General features: G+C 36.8%; 1 protein-coding gene across 3 annotated transcripts in view; it reads right to left on the reverse strand.

Moving 5' to 3' along the window:
• Nucleotides 1-15,245, reverse strand: part of LOC150078005 (teneurin-m-like) — a 401,155-nt gene that overhangs the window by 20,899 nt on the left and 365,011 nt on the right. For all 3 annotated transcript variants that reach the window (XM_090385355.1, XM_090385357.1, XM_090385358.1), the window contains 15 exons: nt 9,761-10,029; nt 7,504-7,615; nt 7,299-7,403; nt 6,787-6,981; nt 6,493-6,702; nt 6,004-6,189; nt 5,644-5,790; nt 3,531-3,735; nt 3,209-3,235; nt 2,851-2,970; nt 2,343-2,619; nt 1,773-2,040; nt 1,399-1,539; nt 755-1,004; nt 207-442 (listed from right to left, as the gene is read on the reverse strand). In XM_090385355.1, coding sequence (XP_090241481.1) covers nt 207-442; nt 755-1,004; nt 1,399-1,539; nt 1,773-2,040; nt 2,343-2,619; nt 2,851-2,970; nt 3,209-3,235; nt 3,531-3,735; nt 5,644-5,790; nt 6,004-6,189; nt 6,493-6,702; nt 6,787-6,981; nt 7,299-7,403; nt 7,504-7,615; nt 9,761-10,029 — 2,748 coding nt within the window. The remainder of the gene's footprint in view (nt 1-206; nt 443-754; nt 1,005-1,398; nt 1,540-1,772; nt 2,041-2,342; nt 2,620-2,850; nt 2,971-3,208; nt 3,236-3,530; nt 3,736-5,643; nt 5,791-6,003; nt 6,190-6,492; nt 6,703-6,786; nt 6,982-7,298; nt 7,404-7,503; nt 7,616-9,760; nt 10,030-15,245) is intronic.

Consider the following 15,245-nt stretch of genomic DNA (forward strand, 5'->3'; position numbering starts at 1 on the left):
GGGGGGACTTAGAGGGAAAAGATTGAAGCAATAAAAACTATAATTTAAGTCTGCAAGTTTCTCCAACTTTTCACGAAATTTAACTTACAAATTCGTTGTATAAAATTTAAATGTGAATTAATATATCAAAGAACATATTATAACTATTTTCTTTAATGGTGTATATTTGTACAGTTTTTTTTTAACTTTAATTATAATTTTAATACCTTTAGGATACGCTAATTTGGCATCTCTCGCTGATCTTTCATCACCACATAAATCTCGATCTTGAGGCAAGCACTTTTCTCCATTTCCCACAATGGGCAGCGTATTATTTCTTCCATTTACCACACCTTCCACGGCAATAGTTCGTAATATCTGATGACGTTCTGGATCCGAGATGTATAACTTTCCATCCAGAGGTCCCACTGTGAGATGGTAACTGTAGGACACTTGAGCTGGACTAATAACAATAGTTCTTTAATTATTAATATTATAATATTTAAATTTCTTAGTACGTTTCGAAAACCATAAAATAATTAATAATATTAATTTAAAGCTTTGATTTTTGATATTCTTTTTAAATATTTTTATAATTTAATAATACTTAACTTTAATATTATTTAAATATTTCAATTAATTTATTGTGATATCTTCCAAATTGAAAGAGTACAAAGGACATTATAAGATTTCAGTTTAAAATAAACTCGTGCAATTTATTACATTTAAAACATTAAAAACAGCGTGTCTTATGGAAAAGATTCAAAACCCTTACCTTAATTCGACAATAGTTTCTGCTCGGCCATCAGGGGTAATTTTTCTAATCAAGTTAAAGTCTCCAACATAAATGCTCCCATCTGGACCACTAGTTAAGGCAACTGGCGCTAGAAGGCGTTGTTGTTTGGCAAGACCGTTACAATTGTCACACTGTAATGGCCGTTGGTGACCATCGCCCATTGTAGTCAGAAGTAATTTGGGTTTATTTTTGAGATAGATATTACTGCCATCACCTTTCTGTAAAATTCCTGAAGAATAAAATTATCGCATTGTGAAATATAGTTGTTTATAAAGTTCCGTACAAAAATAAGAAGTCAAAAGTTTATAACTTTTGACTTCCTTATATTATTTTTACATTTATACTTTAAACTTCAAATTACGTACACTAGATGGCAGCACTCGAAAGATTCTTTATATTCTACCTGTATAGCGTGATATTTTCACAAATATTTGCTGTTTCGTTATAAAAAATATATATAAAAGTAAGTAAGTAATATTTAATTAAGGATTTATAAGAAATCTTTACTTCATATATGAATTAAGGAGATTTATATCTTACACAACCTCTTATTATATCTCTTTTATACAAGCGAACGTAATACCAACAGCGTAATTTATCCTGCACCTCTTATTTCCACTTACCTTCATGAAAATTATATTTATGATGGATAGCGAGATTCCAGCCACCAATATCCGAGATGCTCATGTCATGACCACTAACTTGGGTCGTTTGAACTTCCCATATGGTCTCTGGGCACGTGCTGTATTCATAGCCTACGTGGACTGCAAGAACATGGAAATATTAAGTGAAGTATCGAGGTCAGATGAACAAATATAGATTTTTAATAAAAATTATATAGTTAAGTTGGTATATATTATATACATTTCGCATATTTAAACAGGCACACATTTATTCATTCTTATTTATAAGTGACAGTAATTTTCCAATAAGAATATTAAGACTAAATTATTAAGATTAAATATTATTGATTCAACTAATCTTGTCAATAACAAACCTGTTGCTGTTGCAGCCCCGTATACTTTCTGTCTATAGATGTTTCTTCTGTTCCAAGCGTAAGTAAACTTGATCCCTGGATCAGCCTCAAATTTCTTCTCAAACAAAATACCTTCGATAGAAATGCGTAGATGTATCAGTCTTAAGGCAGTTGGCACTATATCGGGAGTTAATTGCAACTGGATGGTAGATAAATACCCGGCAGCACGGCTACTGTGATATACGAGATACAGATCAGTTCCAGGGATGGGTAGGCTTTCCTGAATAACCTACAAACAATGAGATGGAGTTACTTTTAAGTCAGAGTAACAGAATGCGGCAGAAAACTTAAATCACAATAACAAATGGAGAAAACTGAGAATCTTTTTGAAATGCTTTATCTTTAACTAATGCTTTAACAATTATAATTATTACATTTCATTTTATAACTAGTTATGTTTAAGGGAGAAACATTTTTAGTGACTTAGTACTTAGAGTTATAGCAAGGATAAAGTTTCAAAGAAAGGACAGAATAACAGTTTCTCACGGAAGACTATGTCATACACTTTTTAATATAAATGCAAATATCTACCTGCGATTCTGCCAAGACAGAGCTTTTCTCTGGACACCCTCCTTGGAAACCATGTTTCCATGTTGCTAGGACGACGGGTTTCATAATATCGTAGTCATGTTCTGTGCAAAGTGGTGGTTTATATTCGTGCGACTTGTCTTCCTTCATCCTCATCACTAGCTGATCGATGACTACAATCTCATTCCAAGGTACAAGCACTGTTAATTCACGAGGAAGGAACGGATCCCTTTCGAAACCTAACTTCACTGCCCCACCACCGTTCACCAGCACGTCAAACCTGATATGAAGTTTAAAAGAAACACTCCATCATTCTTTCGCAATTTCAGAGTTGACAAAGCAATGTAAAGGTAGTTCTACAATGCCTGTCCAAAATATTTACGCAACCTTATATTGTTAACGGTATTTCTAACTCTTTTGTGAATCTGAAAAGGTTTTTAATGAACTAAATTTATTAGAATTCTTAAGAAAGAAGTGTTAAATCTCTAGAGAGAATTAAAAATAAGCTTACCATCCTGTTTCTTGTGTCATCGTAAATCCGGTATGTGAGCTGCTGGTTAGACTCACTCTTACTCCAATAAGACCACTTCCTGAAGGGCCAACCACCTGTCCACGGATCACAGAAGTTCTCCTAAAAATGAGATGAGAGAAAATAAATAATATTTACTTTAGTGGAAATATGAAGAAGCAGATTATGCGTGATGTTTATGTACACTGCGAGCGTTCTTTGGATTCTTGGGATGAAAAAACTGAGTTACTCAGAACTTATATTAAAAAATGCACACATTTTAAAATGCTTTAAACTAAAAATGATTTCAACCATCTTAAATTGGAAAAAAATGAAAATTATAAACAGGAAGAGCCCCTACCTTTTATTGAAATGGCTCCAAAACATGCTGCATCAAAGAAAAAAAGAATAAAAAAATCACAAATTAGTTTTAATGGCAAACCATTTCTAATCTAGTATGCTAAACACGAAAAAACGTGATTTATTTCTAAGCAACATTAGCCTTTCACTAAACAACATATGTTTTTCTTCACGATGGAAAATGTTGAAGTGTTAACGACTGTTAAGTAACCATTTATTTTAATTAGATGCATCGTTACCCAGTTAATAGACAATTATTTTACGTACCCCTCCACATTTCTTATTAAACGATGGTAACACAAAGTGTGAAGTCTGTTTCGTACCTTCCATTAAACGCTGTCTTCCTAGTGTAGTTCTGGACAGATTCTTCGATAAGAAACTGCATCCTTTCAAAGAAAGAAGCTGTTATAGCGGGAGGTTGCTTCCGTAGAAGAATATCTAAAGGGTCTGCTGCTGTGACACAGATGGGGGTGTTCTCACAGACGCTCTCCGAGCAACACTCGCTGTCCGCACAGTCGATAAGACCATCTGAAAAAGAAGGGGAAAAAAAAAGAATGACATCCTGTCACAATAGATAGGGTCTTCTTCCTGCTAAGCAATCGTACTGTATCAGTTACTTGGTCTTAAGAATACTACAGAAATCGGTAATTGTTGTCACTTCGTGGCATTGCTTCTGTGGGAAGGGGGGGGGTCAATCATTTTCACTGCTGATTGAGAGAAAAACCAATACAGTAAATGCGGATGTAGGGAATTATAACACCCTAGGAACATTTAGAGCAAGAAATCTTAAAAGTCATAATATGGAAGAAGACGTACGTTCACTTATAGATCTCAGCGTGTTCTTTTTGATAAATTGCGTGTATTTTAAATGTCCAGAAATTACGGTGATTATATCTGGTTATATTTTAACTATTCTTTTAATCTATTCTCCTGTAGCTTTCATATAAGGGATAATGACCTTGTTTCATCCAAGCTCCCTAGTGATTAAATTTGGTAGCTGACGATTTTATAATAGCTCTTTTGACTGTGTGGTTGCCTAGCCTGAAAGGACATTGAAATAGGTCCACTTACTCTAATGACAGCAAATGGACTGCATCGTGAAAATAAAAGCTCGGCTCAGCCAACAGTTGATTCTTGGATATGTGTGTAGTTGACATGGAGTATCTTTGTAATGATATGTAACTTGAATTTTACATTTTACAGTATTAATTTCCGAGATGGACAGTGTCCATTGGACTGTTCCTGACTATGGTTGTACGAGTGTAACAAGAGTGACAGACAATGAGCAAAACAACCATCTTGAACAAGATCTGTGGAGCAAAATCCATGGTGGATATCAATATGTCATCTCTGTAATTGTTCTTACTCTTCAGTCGGTTTATTCTTTGCAGAACGAAAAACCAGAAAACCCAGAAGGAAAATTTACACAACCCTCGATTGAGACCGACTACCTCAGCCACTTTGTGAGAAAAAAAGTCCAAATCACTCCTCATGTCATTGACGGGATTCGAACCGAAGTGGGAGATCAAATCTATGATTTTAACCATTGTGCTAACTGCGAGGCTTCCCTCCTGTGGCTCTCAGTTTCCTCGACTTGAACCACATCGAAAATCTTTGGGATTAGGCTGTAGTTCGCCGTGGGATAATTGTCCAGACGCTACATAGATAACGTGGCGAATCATATCTTCAGATATGATGAACTCATAACACCATGCCATAGCGTATATGGGCAATTCTGCGGGCCCTCGTGAGTAGCACAGTTGGAAGAATCGCCGTCCTCCCCACATGGAGTGGAAAAGATCTGGGTTCGAGTCCCGTCGATGACTGGAGGAATTTTTATGGGCCTTTGTCACAACGTGGCTCAGTTAGTCGGTCTCAGGCGAGGGTACACAGTTTTTCCCCCCCGGAAACTAGGGGTTTTCGTCCAGCGAACAGAAAATCGACCACAGGGCACACTCCATTTTACAGACAGCATATACAGAGCAATATGGCCTTAGTCATTAATGCACCTAAAACCCAACTATTCTGCGGACCATAGTAGTCCGACTGTGTATTAGGTATGGTACTGTTTCACTCTCTTTAAGGGTATAATTTAAATATCTCCCGAATTCTGTGTTTTTTTTCCAGTAAGCTCGTTTAGTTTGTTTTCTCTTCTGCACACGTTTATACAATAGTTTTAACTTTAATTAGCAGTGCAATTTTTTGCAAAGCAATTCAATTAGAGTGATATTTATTCAACTATTGTCGCTACCGGAGTTGTGATGTCAATGAGCTTTTAACAATACATAGATTGTCTTTACTTCTTGAGATTTCTTTCGTAAGGGGGTGTTTGTTGTTAAACGACTACAAATTTGCGCCGTGTAATCTATATAAAATAATATCATTAAGCCGTTTCTTCCTGTTATATACGAAGATGATTATTGTAATTAGACGTACCATTATCATTATCCTGTCCATCTTCGCACTTTCGTTCTAGGGGAATGCTGCAGTCTTCTCCATCCCAGTCCATGTCACACTGACAAAGCCATTCGTCTTCCTCTATAATGCATTCTCCATGGTTGTCACAGCTCTTCGGACATCCCTCTGAAATCAAAAGCAATGATGTTCATCGCCCAGAAACCACTAAGAAAACGAAAAATCGAGTAGAAAGACATTTCATTTTTTTTACATTTACTACAGCCTCTCCCATAACAACTTCCAGACATTTAATCACGCCTTCTGGTGGCAAATAACGAACTATTACGTACAGACAGGCATGTGTTTAAAAATTCAAATACTGTAGAAGTCGAATCTTACCAAAGGTGCAGTGTCTGCCATTCCAGCCTTCGATGCAAAGACATGTTCCATTCCGACATTGTCCATGTTCCAAACAGCGTGGATCACACAGTTTTTCGTTGCATTTTGGGCCGTTCCATCCTTCCATACATACACACATCCCTTCTTCGCATCTTCCCTGGAAGCCACAGTCCAAATCACATTTTTCTGGAAGAAGCAATTGCAATCATTACTCTGTAATTACATTTGCTTTTGGAATCCGGGTAGTTATGTACAAAGACTACTCTATCATTGCATACTGCAATGGTGACTTATTGAACTATAAGGGGGGGATGTTTTAAGATTTTAAATTCCTCTTTCGTACCGTTCGTAAAATTTATGAAGGTTTACCGTATTATACTCTAATTACTGAAATAAAATAAAATAATTAATAAAACAAAATAAATTTAATTAAAAAAGTGATTATTTTAATGCTTCATAGCCTACTTATGAAATCAAGCGTACAATTACCTTGAGAGCAATCTGATCCAGTCCACTTCTCGTCACAAACGCACTTTTGTTGGTCTAGGTCATACTGACCATTCCCTGAACAGTCGGGAAGGCACCGTAGAGCATCAACATCCGGTTCGCTGCAGTCAGCTCCTTTCCACCCTTTCCTGCAAATGCACATTCCACTAAGACACACTCCGTGGCTTGAGCAGTCCGGGTCCAGGCAGTCGACTACAGAAAATGGAGTGCGTTTTCAATTAGCAAGCATCTTTGCGGAGTTATAAATGAAACCTTAATAAGAAGTTATTGGCTTACCCCTTTCGCAGTGGATTCCCTTGTAACCAGGGAAACATCGACACATTCCATCCGCACAGTCGCCATGTCCGCTGCAGTCTGGAACTTCACATTCGTCCTCCCTTAGTTGGCATTCTTTGCCTTTCCATCCGGGACTACACACGCATTCACCTCCCACATATTGACCTCTACCAGTACAAAGAATAGGGCACATTCCTAAGTAATAGAATAATTGGTCATCTCAGATGAAATTTCATCACCACTCAAAACTACAAATAATTTAAATGTTACACAAAGTGGAATATTTTTCAACAGAGTTGGTGTGTACTGTCTGTCGAAATATTTATCGTGTGTTGGTGTGTATGGGGAGAAGGATAGAGGTTTAGAGTTAAGCACAGATATGAAAGTACATTTTAAAATGGAGAAATGGTTTTAAAACCATTTGTTATATGTTTAGAAAATTTGAAAATTAAGATCCAGAAAAAGACAATATTTGACTGAATTATACAATACTCACAATACTAAATACTTACTATAGGCACAGGAATCCCCCGCATAATCAGGGTTACAGACACAGCTTCCCATCACACAGGTCCCATGTCCGTGGCAATCATAGGGACACGACAAACTAGATTCATCTGGAAGACAAAGTCAGAGGCCATGAGACCATTTCAAAAACCATCGATTTCACTATTAATTTAATTTAATTTAATTTTCTCATAAGAGGAACTGCCTTACCAGTAAGTCTAAGAACAAAGGCTACATCTTGGGTCTCTTCTCCATCATTATACACCGAAATATACCACAGACCTCTATCCAGGAATTGAATGAATTCGATACTATACAAGTCCTGTAAATAAAATACATCGAACTCATCACAAAAATGTACTCTAAAAGAAACAATACAAATATAAAATTAAAAAGCAAAAAGAGTTCAAATACCCATTTATACGATGTGGTAGAATATTTACAGAAATATCCTAACGCACAAATATTCTAACGGAAGTCGCCTGAAGAAATAAGCACGCAGACGACTTCCGGTTATCTAAACCAAACGAAAAGCATTACTATGAAAACAATTTTTAAACATTTCCCTTAAAAGGTTCAGCCATATTCGAGGAGTCTAGTGTTTCTGGAAAACCTTAAACACTTTTAAGATTAATTGCAAGACTCTCTTTCCGTGAACGCGAAAAACAACAAACTCTTTAACTCAGTCTCTTCCTTCGAGTTCCTTCAACTGATTTTCCTGCTGCCTCTCCAAAATGGAACTTTGACATCGCGATTGTTGAGGCGTTTATCACGCTACACCCTCGAGACTTGCTTCGCCTGCAACGGGATCAGGAACCAGCTGACACGTCATATATTCACATTGTTAAACATACGATTAAGTCGATCTAGGCTAAAGCCGGCCAAAAGATATTTAGGAAAAGGAAAAAGCTGTTCTCGGAAATGAACCTAATCTCGTATTCTGACAATGCAACTTTTAATACGCATGCGCACTTTTTCCCTTCATTTTTATCGTCTGTGAAAGTGTTCTACGGTGCAGAATAAACAACCAAGAACATATTTTTTTTGGATGTTTAGCCTGCTAATGCCATTTTACACCGAGCTATTCGTTGAGAGAAAATAAAGGAATATTTATCAGATAAATGCTTGATGAAAATTGATTCCGCTTCCCCTTTTATTTTTTTTACACGACAACCCAATCATCAGATTGAATGTCATAGCGACAATGGAAAAATTTAATAGCTGAAACATGTTTATTCAAAAGATGCCAATGTCGTCTGCTATGTGTGGATGCAGATGTACACGTTTGGTTGTTGTGTGAACTATAAACCAAAAAGAAAATAGTTTATTTTAAGAATTTTATGGATTATGTATTGACATGACATCAGTTCATATAGTGGTTATCTACCTATAATTTAGAAACAATATATTTAATAAATCGAACGAGTTCCTGTACTTTCTACACGCAGTGTATATTGTTATTTTTCAGGAAGCTTATTAAGCCATGCTTTAAAATCAACAGGGACGGAAATGGACATAGATTTTTCAATAATCATCACTGGAGCAGACGATATGACAGAAATTGGCATGTTAAGATGCAGCATTGTTCAACAAACGCTTTGGCAACAATCAACCTTGCAAGCAGACGACACAACCAACAATGGAAAACGTTGGTTTTCACAAACATTCACAAAACGGTTCATTAAAATCAAAGGCTTTGGCAACAATCAACCTTGCAAGCAGACGACACAACCAACAATGGACATTCACAAAACCGTTACATTAAAATCAAAGAAGATTCTAATATATTTTTATCGATATTTTTGTAAACAAAGATAGCGTTACATTAGGATAATTATTCTGTTACTGAAGAACCTGAAATAATATTACTCCAACTCCATTTATAGCTTTATATTAGTATGCGATTACAGCGTTGCAATAAAGTCTCGACAAAACTAAATCAGTAATTATATTCACAGTATATTACCGTTGTAATTCGCTCGCGTTTATTACCTGTTAGGTGCTTAACAGATTTCTGAAGTCACGCAATCAAAGCGATGGCTTTTATTGAGACGAAGTGTGAGATTCGCTTACCTGGAAAGGAAATAATTAGAATTCATGCACTTGCTAGACATTCCTGTTGGGAAATAAACAGATAATCCAGGGCTTTCGGGTATTGCAACATAGATAAGTTAATATAGATGCTCCATTACAATTAAACTTCTGGCGGGTTTATCCAGTCGGTGAAGTTTAATTTCAGTGAATTGCTGAGTAATTCTAAATTATACAGTTATACTACGTTCCTTAGAGATTCAAAATGTGGTTAATCATGTAAGTTTGGCCTTCAGTTCCTTTATACGCTTACACCACAAAACGAAGTTGGGTTTGTTGTTAGACTTAACTAGTGAGAAATTGATTTAGAGCACTATATCTAATTTTATAAGCTAAAAATAGCATTAGGCGTTGAAATCAATGCAATGATACTCACCCTACCAGCTCTTCTATTTCTTCTTTCACCAGATCCCAAAATTTCCATGAAATCGTATCTTGTATGACTGGGTATATCATTTCGACGCCCGAATACTCCAATCCGGGCACCTTGAGGCACTGTGTAATTGAACTTTACCAAGGAAGGATTTTTCTGTCGGAGTTGTACGTTCCAATGCCCATAAGAAGGAATTTTGTAAGCGTGCAGCTTTCCAACTCGAACTTCAGCGAATACCTTACTTTTTGGAGGGTTGGAAGAGGACAGAGGACCTGAAATGGAAATACGATGTACAAATAAATATCATTCGTACCAGCGATTATTTAAATTCCTCTGACTTTTTAAGCAATCACCAACAGTCATGTCCTAGCCGAAGTCTTTGCAGAAACACCAGCAGATGTACCTCTTTAGTGATTTTGAACTTCGCGAAGAATGTTTAAAACTGTCATTCCAATCCACACTCGCTCAATTTAATTAAATGTCTTTATTCGCTAGATGGCATTGTTGTTAGTGCGTGTGTGTGTACATGCATGTGGGTTGGGGGGAAAGAGTGGCGGTAGGAGACTCATTTCTTGCGATTTTCTCCACTACTCTCTAATTCACTGTTTCTGAGAAAGACTTCAGCTTTATTAAGACTAAATGAAGCGCAGATTGCTTCTAAGATAAGTGGAAACGCTTGGAGTGAGGTAGAAGTAATTCTTTTGTCTCTCTGAGATTACTTGCAAGCAAACAACGATGCCTGGTTGGCGTTTGATTAAGCACGTTCACTTTTTTTTTTAAAGTTTGGTAAGATCCTTTTGCGTTTTACCTCTTCTTCCGATTTTTACTCAAAAACAGTAATAAAAATCGGTGGTAAATCCCTCATTTCATGTAGAGGAGCTGCAAACTAAAATATTTTATTTATTTTAAAATGTCCCTTGGTGTGAATTGTCTCTCTACTGGTATCTATTTCTGCAGCCGGATCATTTATAAAATAAAATTAACTTTTTCCTTTTTTTCGTTGACACTAGATGGCGCAACAAGTAGCCTAAATATTTTCCAAATGTATTTCTAATGTTTCCTTCAAACAGGAAGCATAGTTGGTAAATGTGGCTGAAAACATCGATTTTTTGCTCTATCAGAATATTAGTTTGAAAGAGCGTAGAAGGAAGAAAATAAAAGATTTCAAAGTTTAAAGATGTAACTTTAAGTTTGTCAACATGTACACAGAAAGACCATTTAATTGTCTACTAATATTTAATTTAATTTAATTCTTTACTATTCATTCATGAAATTTAAACTCTCTAGAAAACACCAGGCAAGAAGAAAGTCTAGTTAATTTATTTTTAAAAAAAAAATCAAATATAGTTAATTATTTATTGGAAATTTGCTAATACAAAACCTATCAAACGAATTCTCTGATCTCGAGTTAAAATATTTTTGTTTTATTGTTGAAAACTCGCATTTCTGAGCGCAAAGTTCAGATCACGTGGTCTGAGCCGGATGTGTGCTATTATTCTGTGGAACTGACGTCAGCATTTCTGGTAGAGAATTAAAATTTATTTCTAGACAGAAGTCTTCTCTTCTAGTTGATCTAAACCTCGGGATTTATATATATTCGTGCGTGTATGTATGTGTATTCTATCTCAGATATATATGTTTCTATTGCAATAAGAAGCGTCTACCTTTCTTTCTTTCTTTCTTGCCGGCACTGCAGACAGAAATCATTTTCAGTTTGTTCCAGCGTTCATTTTAGATTCATATCGGGAAGATTCTTTTATTTATACACCACTGCAGATAGCTGCGACTTATGAGGGAATTCAGCATATCTCCAGGTCTTGCGGGCACATCATCTATTCTATTAAGTTTTATCCAGTCTTGAGAAGAAGAAAGTTTTTTTCGGGTGCTCGAATTGAAGTAGCTGAGAATAATATCCAGGAGAAGCATGGAAAGAAAAGGCTGATGGAGAGAGAGAGAGAGAGAGAGAGAGACAACGAAAAAGAAAGAGAGAAAGTGAGAGAGAGAGAGAGAGAGAGAGAGAGAGAGAGAGAGAGAGAGAGAGAGAGAGAGAGACAACGAAAAAGAAAGAGAGAAAGTGGGAGAGAGAGAAAGAGAGAGAGTTTATGTTCACAGGTCCTGTAGAGCAGTTTCTGTATTTTTTTATGTATTAACAATTAATTAATATTAAAACAAAATTTTATTTAAATTAAAATTAATGGGGGATTTTAACTTCCCAGGTATAAACTGGAACTTGTGGGTTGGTCACTCACACACTAGCAAGACTTTTGTGGATTTATTGGATGATTGTTTTCTACATCAGCATGTTTGGGAGGCAACTAGAGGGAGGCAACTAATACTCTTGATCTGATTATCAGTAGTGATTCTTCATGCATTAAGAATCTGCAGATAAAGGAACCACTTGGTGGCACTGATCACAATGTGCTGAATTGGGATTTACTTAACGATATAACTACCATCAGGGGTAAAGGGAAGGGCTTTTGCTTTCGTAAAGGCGACTACAATGGTCTCAGAGATCTTTGAGGTTCTATACAGTGAGACCAACTGATGATGTTACCAACAGCAAATTCTAAATGGGAAGCATTCAAGGAAGTAATTCTGGAAGCTACTAGGCTTTTTGTTCCAACTAAGAAATACTGCTCTAGGCAATACTGCTCTAAATACTAAGAAATACTGCTCTGCTTAAATGAAGTAATGGGACTCGTGGCAGAGAAGACAAATGCATAGGATGCACATAAATTGTCAGGCGACACAGAAGCCTCTGATGGATACAAGCTAATCTGTAATCAAGTCACAAAGGAGGTTAGACAAGCGAAGGCAGATTATGAAAAATCTTCGGCAAAGGATGCAAATAAAAACAGAAAGGAGTTCTTTACTTATATAAAGAACTCCTTGCTGTTTTTGCAAGATCACCAATAGTTGAACCTCGATGGTTCAACTATTGGTGATCCTGCTCAGATAGCTGAAGAACTAAATGAGTATTTTTGTATGTTTATCAAACTCTAACAGATGTTTGATAAACATCTGTTAGATGTTAACAAATGTTAACCAGATGTTTATCAAACTCTAACAAGGAGTTAAAAATGATTTTGTAATAACTGTGTGGAGGAGAAATTGTTGAAGTTAAACATAAGAAAGGCACCTGGGGTGGATGGGATCTATCCAGTTATATTAAAGGAGGCAGCAAAGGAAGTAAGCAAACCGTTAGCCATAATTATGAGAGCATCCTTGGACTCAGGGGAAGTCCCCAAGGACTGGAGATGTGCAAATGTATCTCAAATTCACAAAGGACTTCTGTTCCAGGGAAAATAATGGAGTTACTGGTTAAAGAAGCATTTCAGGATCATCTAGACAATATTGCAATAATAGTTAAGACACAGCATGGGTTTGTCAAGGGAAAGTCTTGTCTGACCAATTTGATCGGATACTATGATGTGGTCACAAAGGAACTGGATGCAAAAAATAATTTTGATATCATATATTTGGATTTCAGGAAAGCTTTTGACACTGTTGCGCATGGTAGACTATTGTACAAATTGGAGCACAATGGTATTAAGGGTAAGTTGCTACAATGGATAAAAGGATGGTTGAGTGGGAGAAGACAGAGAGTGGTGATCAATGGGTACTGTTCTACGTGGACTAATGTTATTAATGGAGTCCCACAGGGTTCGGTGTTAGGTCCACTGTTGTTTTGTATATTTATCAATGATATTGATGAAGGTATATCAGGCTTAGTGTCTAAGTTTGCAGATGATACAAACGTTGGCACGGTTGTTAACGACAGTAAATACAGTATACTACTCCAACTGGATCTAGATAATTTGGGCAGATGGGCTAAGAAGTGGCAACTGAAGTTTAACCTTGACAAATGCAAAGTACTGCATATGTGGAGAAGTAACCCCAGAGAAATATACCAACTGGGTGGTGTTACACTCAGGGTAGCGGAGAATGAAAGAGACCCGGGGATAATTGTGCAGTCAGATATGAAGTTTTCTGAGCAGTGCAGAGAGGCTTCCAGTGTAGATCATGGGGTATTGTCGATGATATACAGGAATTTTGCGAGCAGGAATAAGGAGGTCATTATTCCCTTGTATAAGGGAATGGCCAGGCCACACCTTGAGTACTGCATACAGGTCTGGAGGCCTCATTTTAGGAAGGATGTACAGTTGCTAGAACGAGTACAGAGAAGGGCAACAAAACTGATGAAGGGAACAAAGGGCTGCTCTTATGAAGAAGGCTTAAGTTCTGAAAATTGCAGCTTCTGGAGAGTAGGCACCTGCGAGGCGATCTGATTCAGGTGTATACGGCCCTGGATGCATTGAGCAGACTCAATGCTGATGGGATTCTTCTTCTTGCTCAGATTACAAACCTAAGGGGGCACAGATTCAAACTGAGGAAAGACAAATGTAGAATAGATGTGTGGAAATTTGCCTTTAGCCAACGGGTAGTTGATTGCTGGAACAAACTTCCATCTGTTGTTGTGGAAGTTGATAGCTTAAATAAATTCAAGCCAGAACTAGACAAACATTTGGAATGAATGGATCAGTGAAATGGAACTGGGTTTTTTTGGCTAATGCTGTATAAGCTTGCTTTCTTGCATCATGTGCCTCTACTAATGCTAATGCTAATGATAATTAATTTTTAACTTTTTTTATTTTAAATATTTTCGGTGACCCACTACGAATTATCTTCACAGTTCACCGGTTGAAAAACCCCGCTGTAGAGTATGAAAACACGATGACACGCGAATATGAGCATTCCGTGTGCAAGCTGCTTACTGCTGTCTATCCATCCGATCTTAAGCTCTTCCCCGAACTTATGTTCTGATCAATTTTGCAGCGGAAGGTAATTAGCATTAGGGCGAAAATGAATGAGAGCTCGGATTACGAAGGATGGAAAGAGGAAGGAAATATAAATATTAAAAAAGGACCAAACGAACAGGAAAGCAAGAAACTACGATGGGGGAGGACCACACAGCGACTATTACTACATGTCGAGTCACGCAACATCGCATTTCCTTCCTTGTCCTCGTAATTTGAATTAATGCGTACAGTGGCTCCCCCTCTTGGAAACTTCCTAATGAAATAAAATTTCTAATAATTGAAAAAAAAAAAAAAAAAATGGGGTGCAGAAATATGATTTGATATTTTTTGTGCCAAAATATTTGATGTACGAAGCGTGAACATTTTGTGGACCACCCAGAAGTTTCCAAGAATGATTTAACATTCAAAAATAAACGCAACATTCCTTGTAAGAAATATTAAAACTAATCACAACTACATTCATCCAACAATACCGGCATTACCTTTATTTCTGAAGCCTTCGACTCTGCCGTTTCCTTGACAACAGCTGAACTTGGCAAGATATGTAATTTTCAGTAGATTGGTCCATAGTGCGCATTGCACATGGAATAGTAACCGAAATGAACAGAGGAGAGAGACATTTTATAAAGATAAAATGAAATCTTCCATCCCCCTACACAACCCTCCCA

The sequence above is a fragment of the Mastigoproctus giganteus genome, chromosome 11 (assembly GCF_048544385.1).
Source record: "Mastigoproctus giganteus isolate SK-2022 chromosome 11, ASM4854438v1, whole genome shotgun sequence".
Classification (NCBI taxonomy): Eukaryota; Metazoa; Arthropoda; class Arachnida; order Uropygi; family Thelyphonidae; genus Mastigoproctus; species Mastigoproctus giganteus.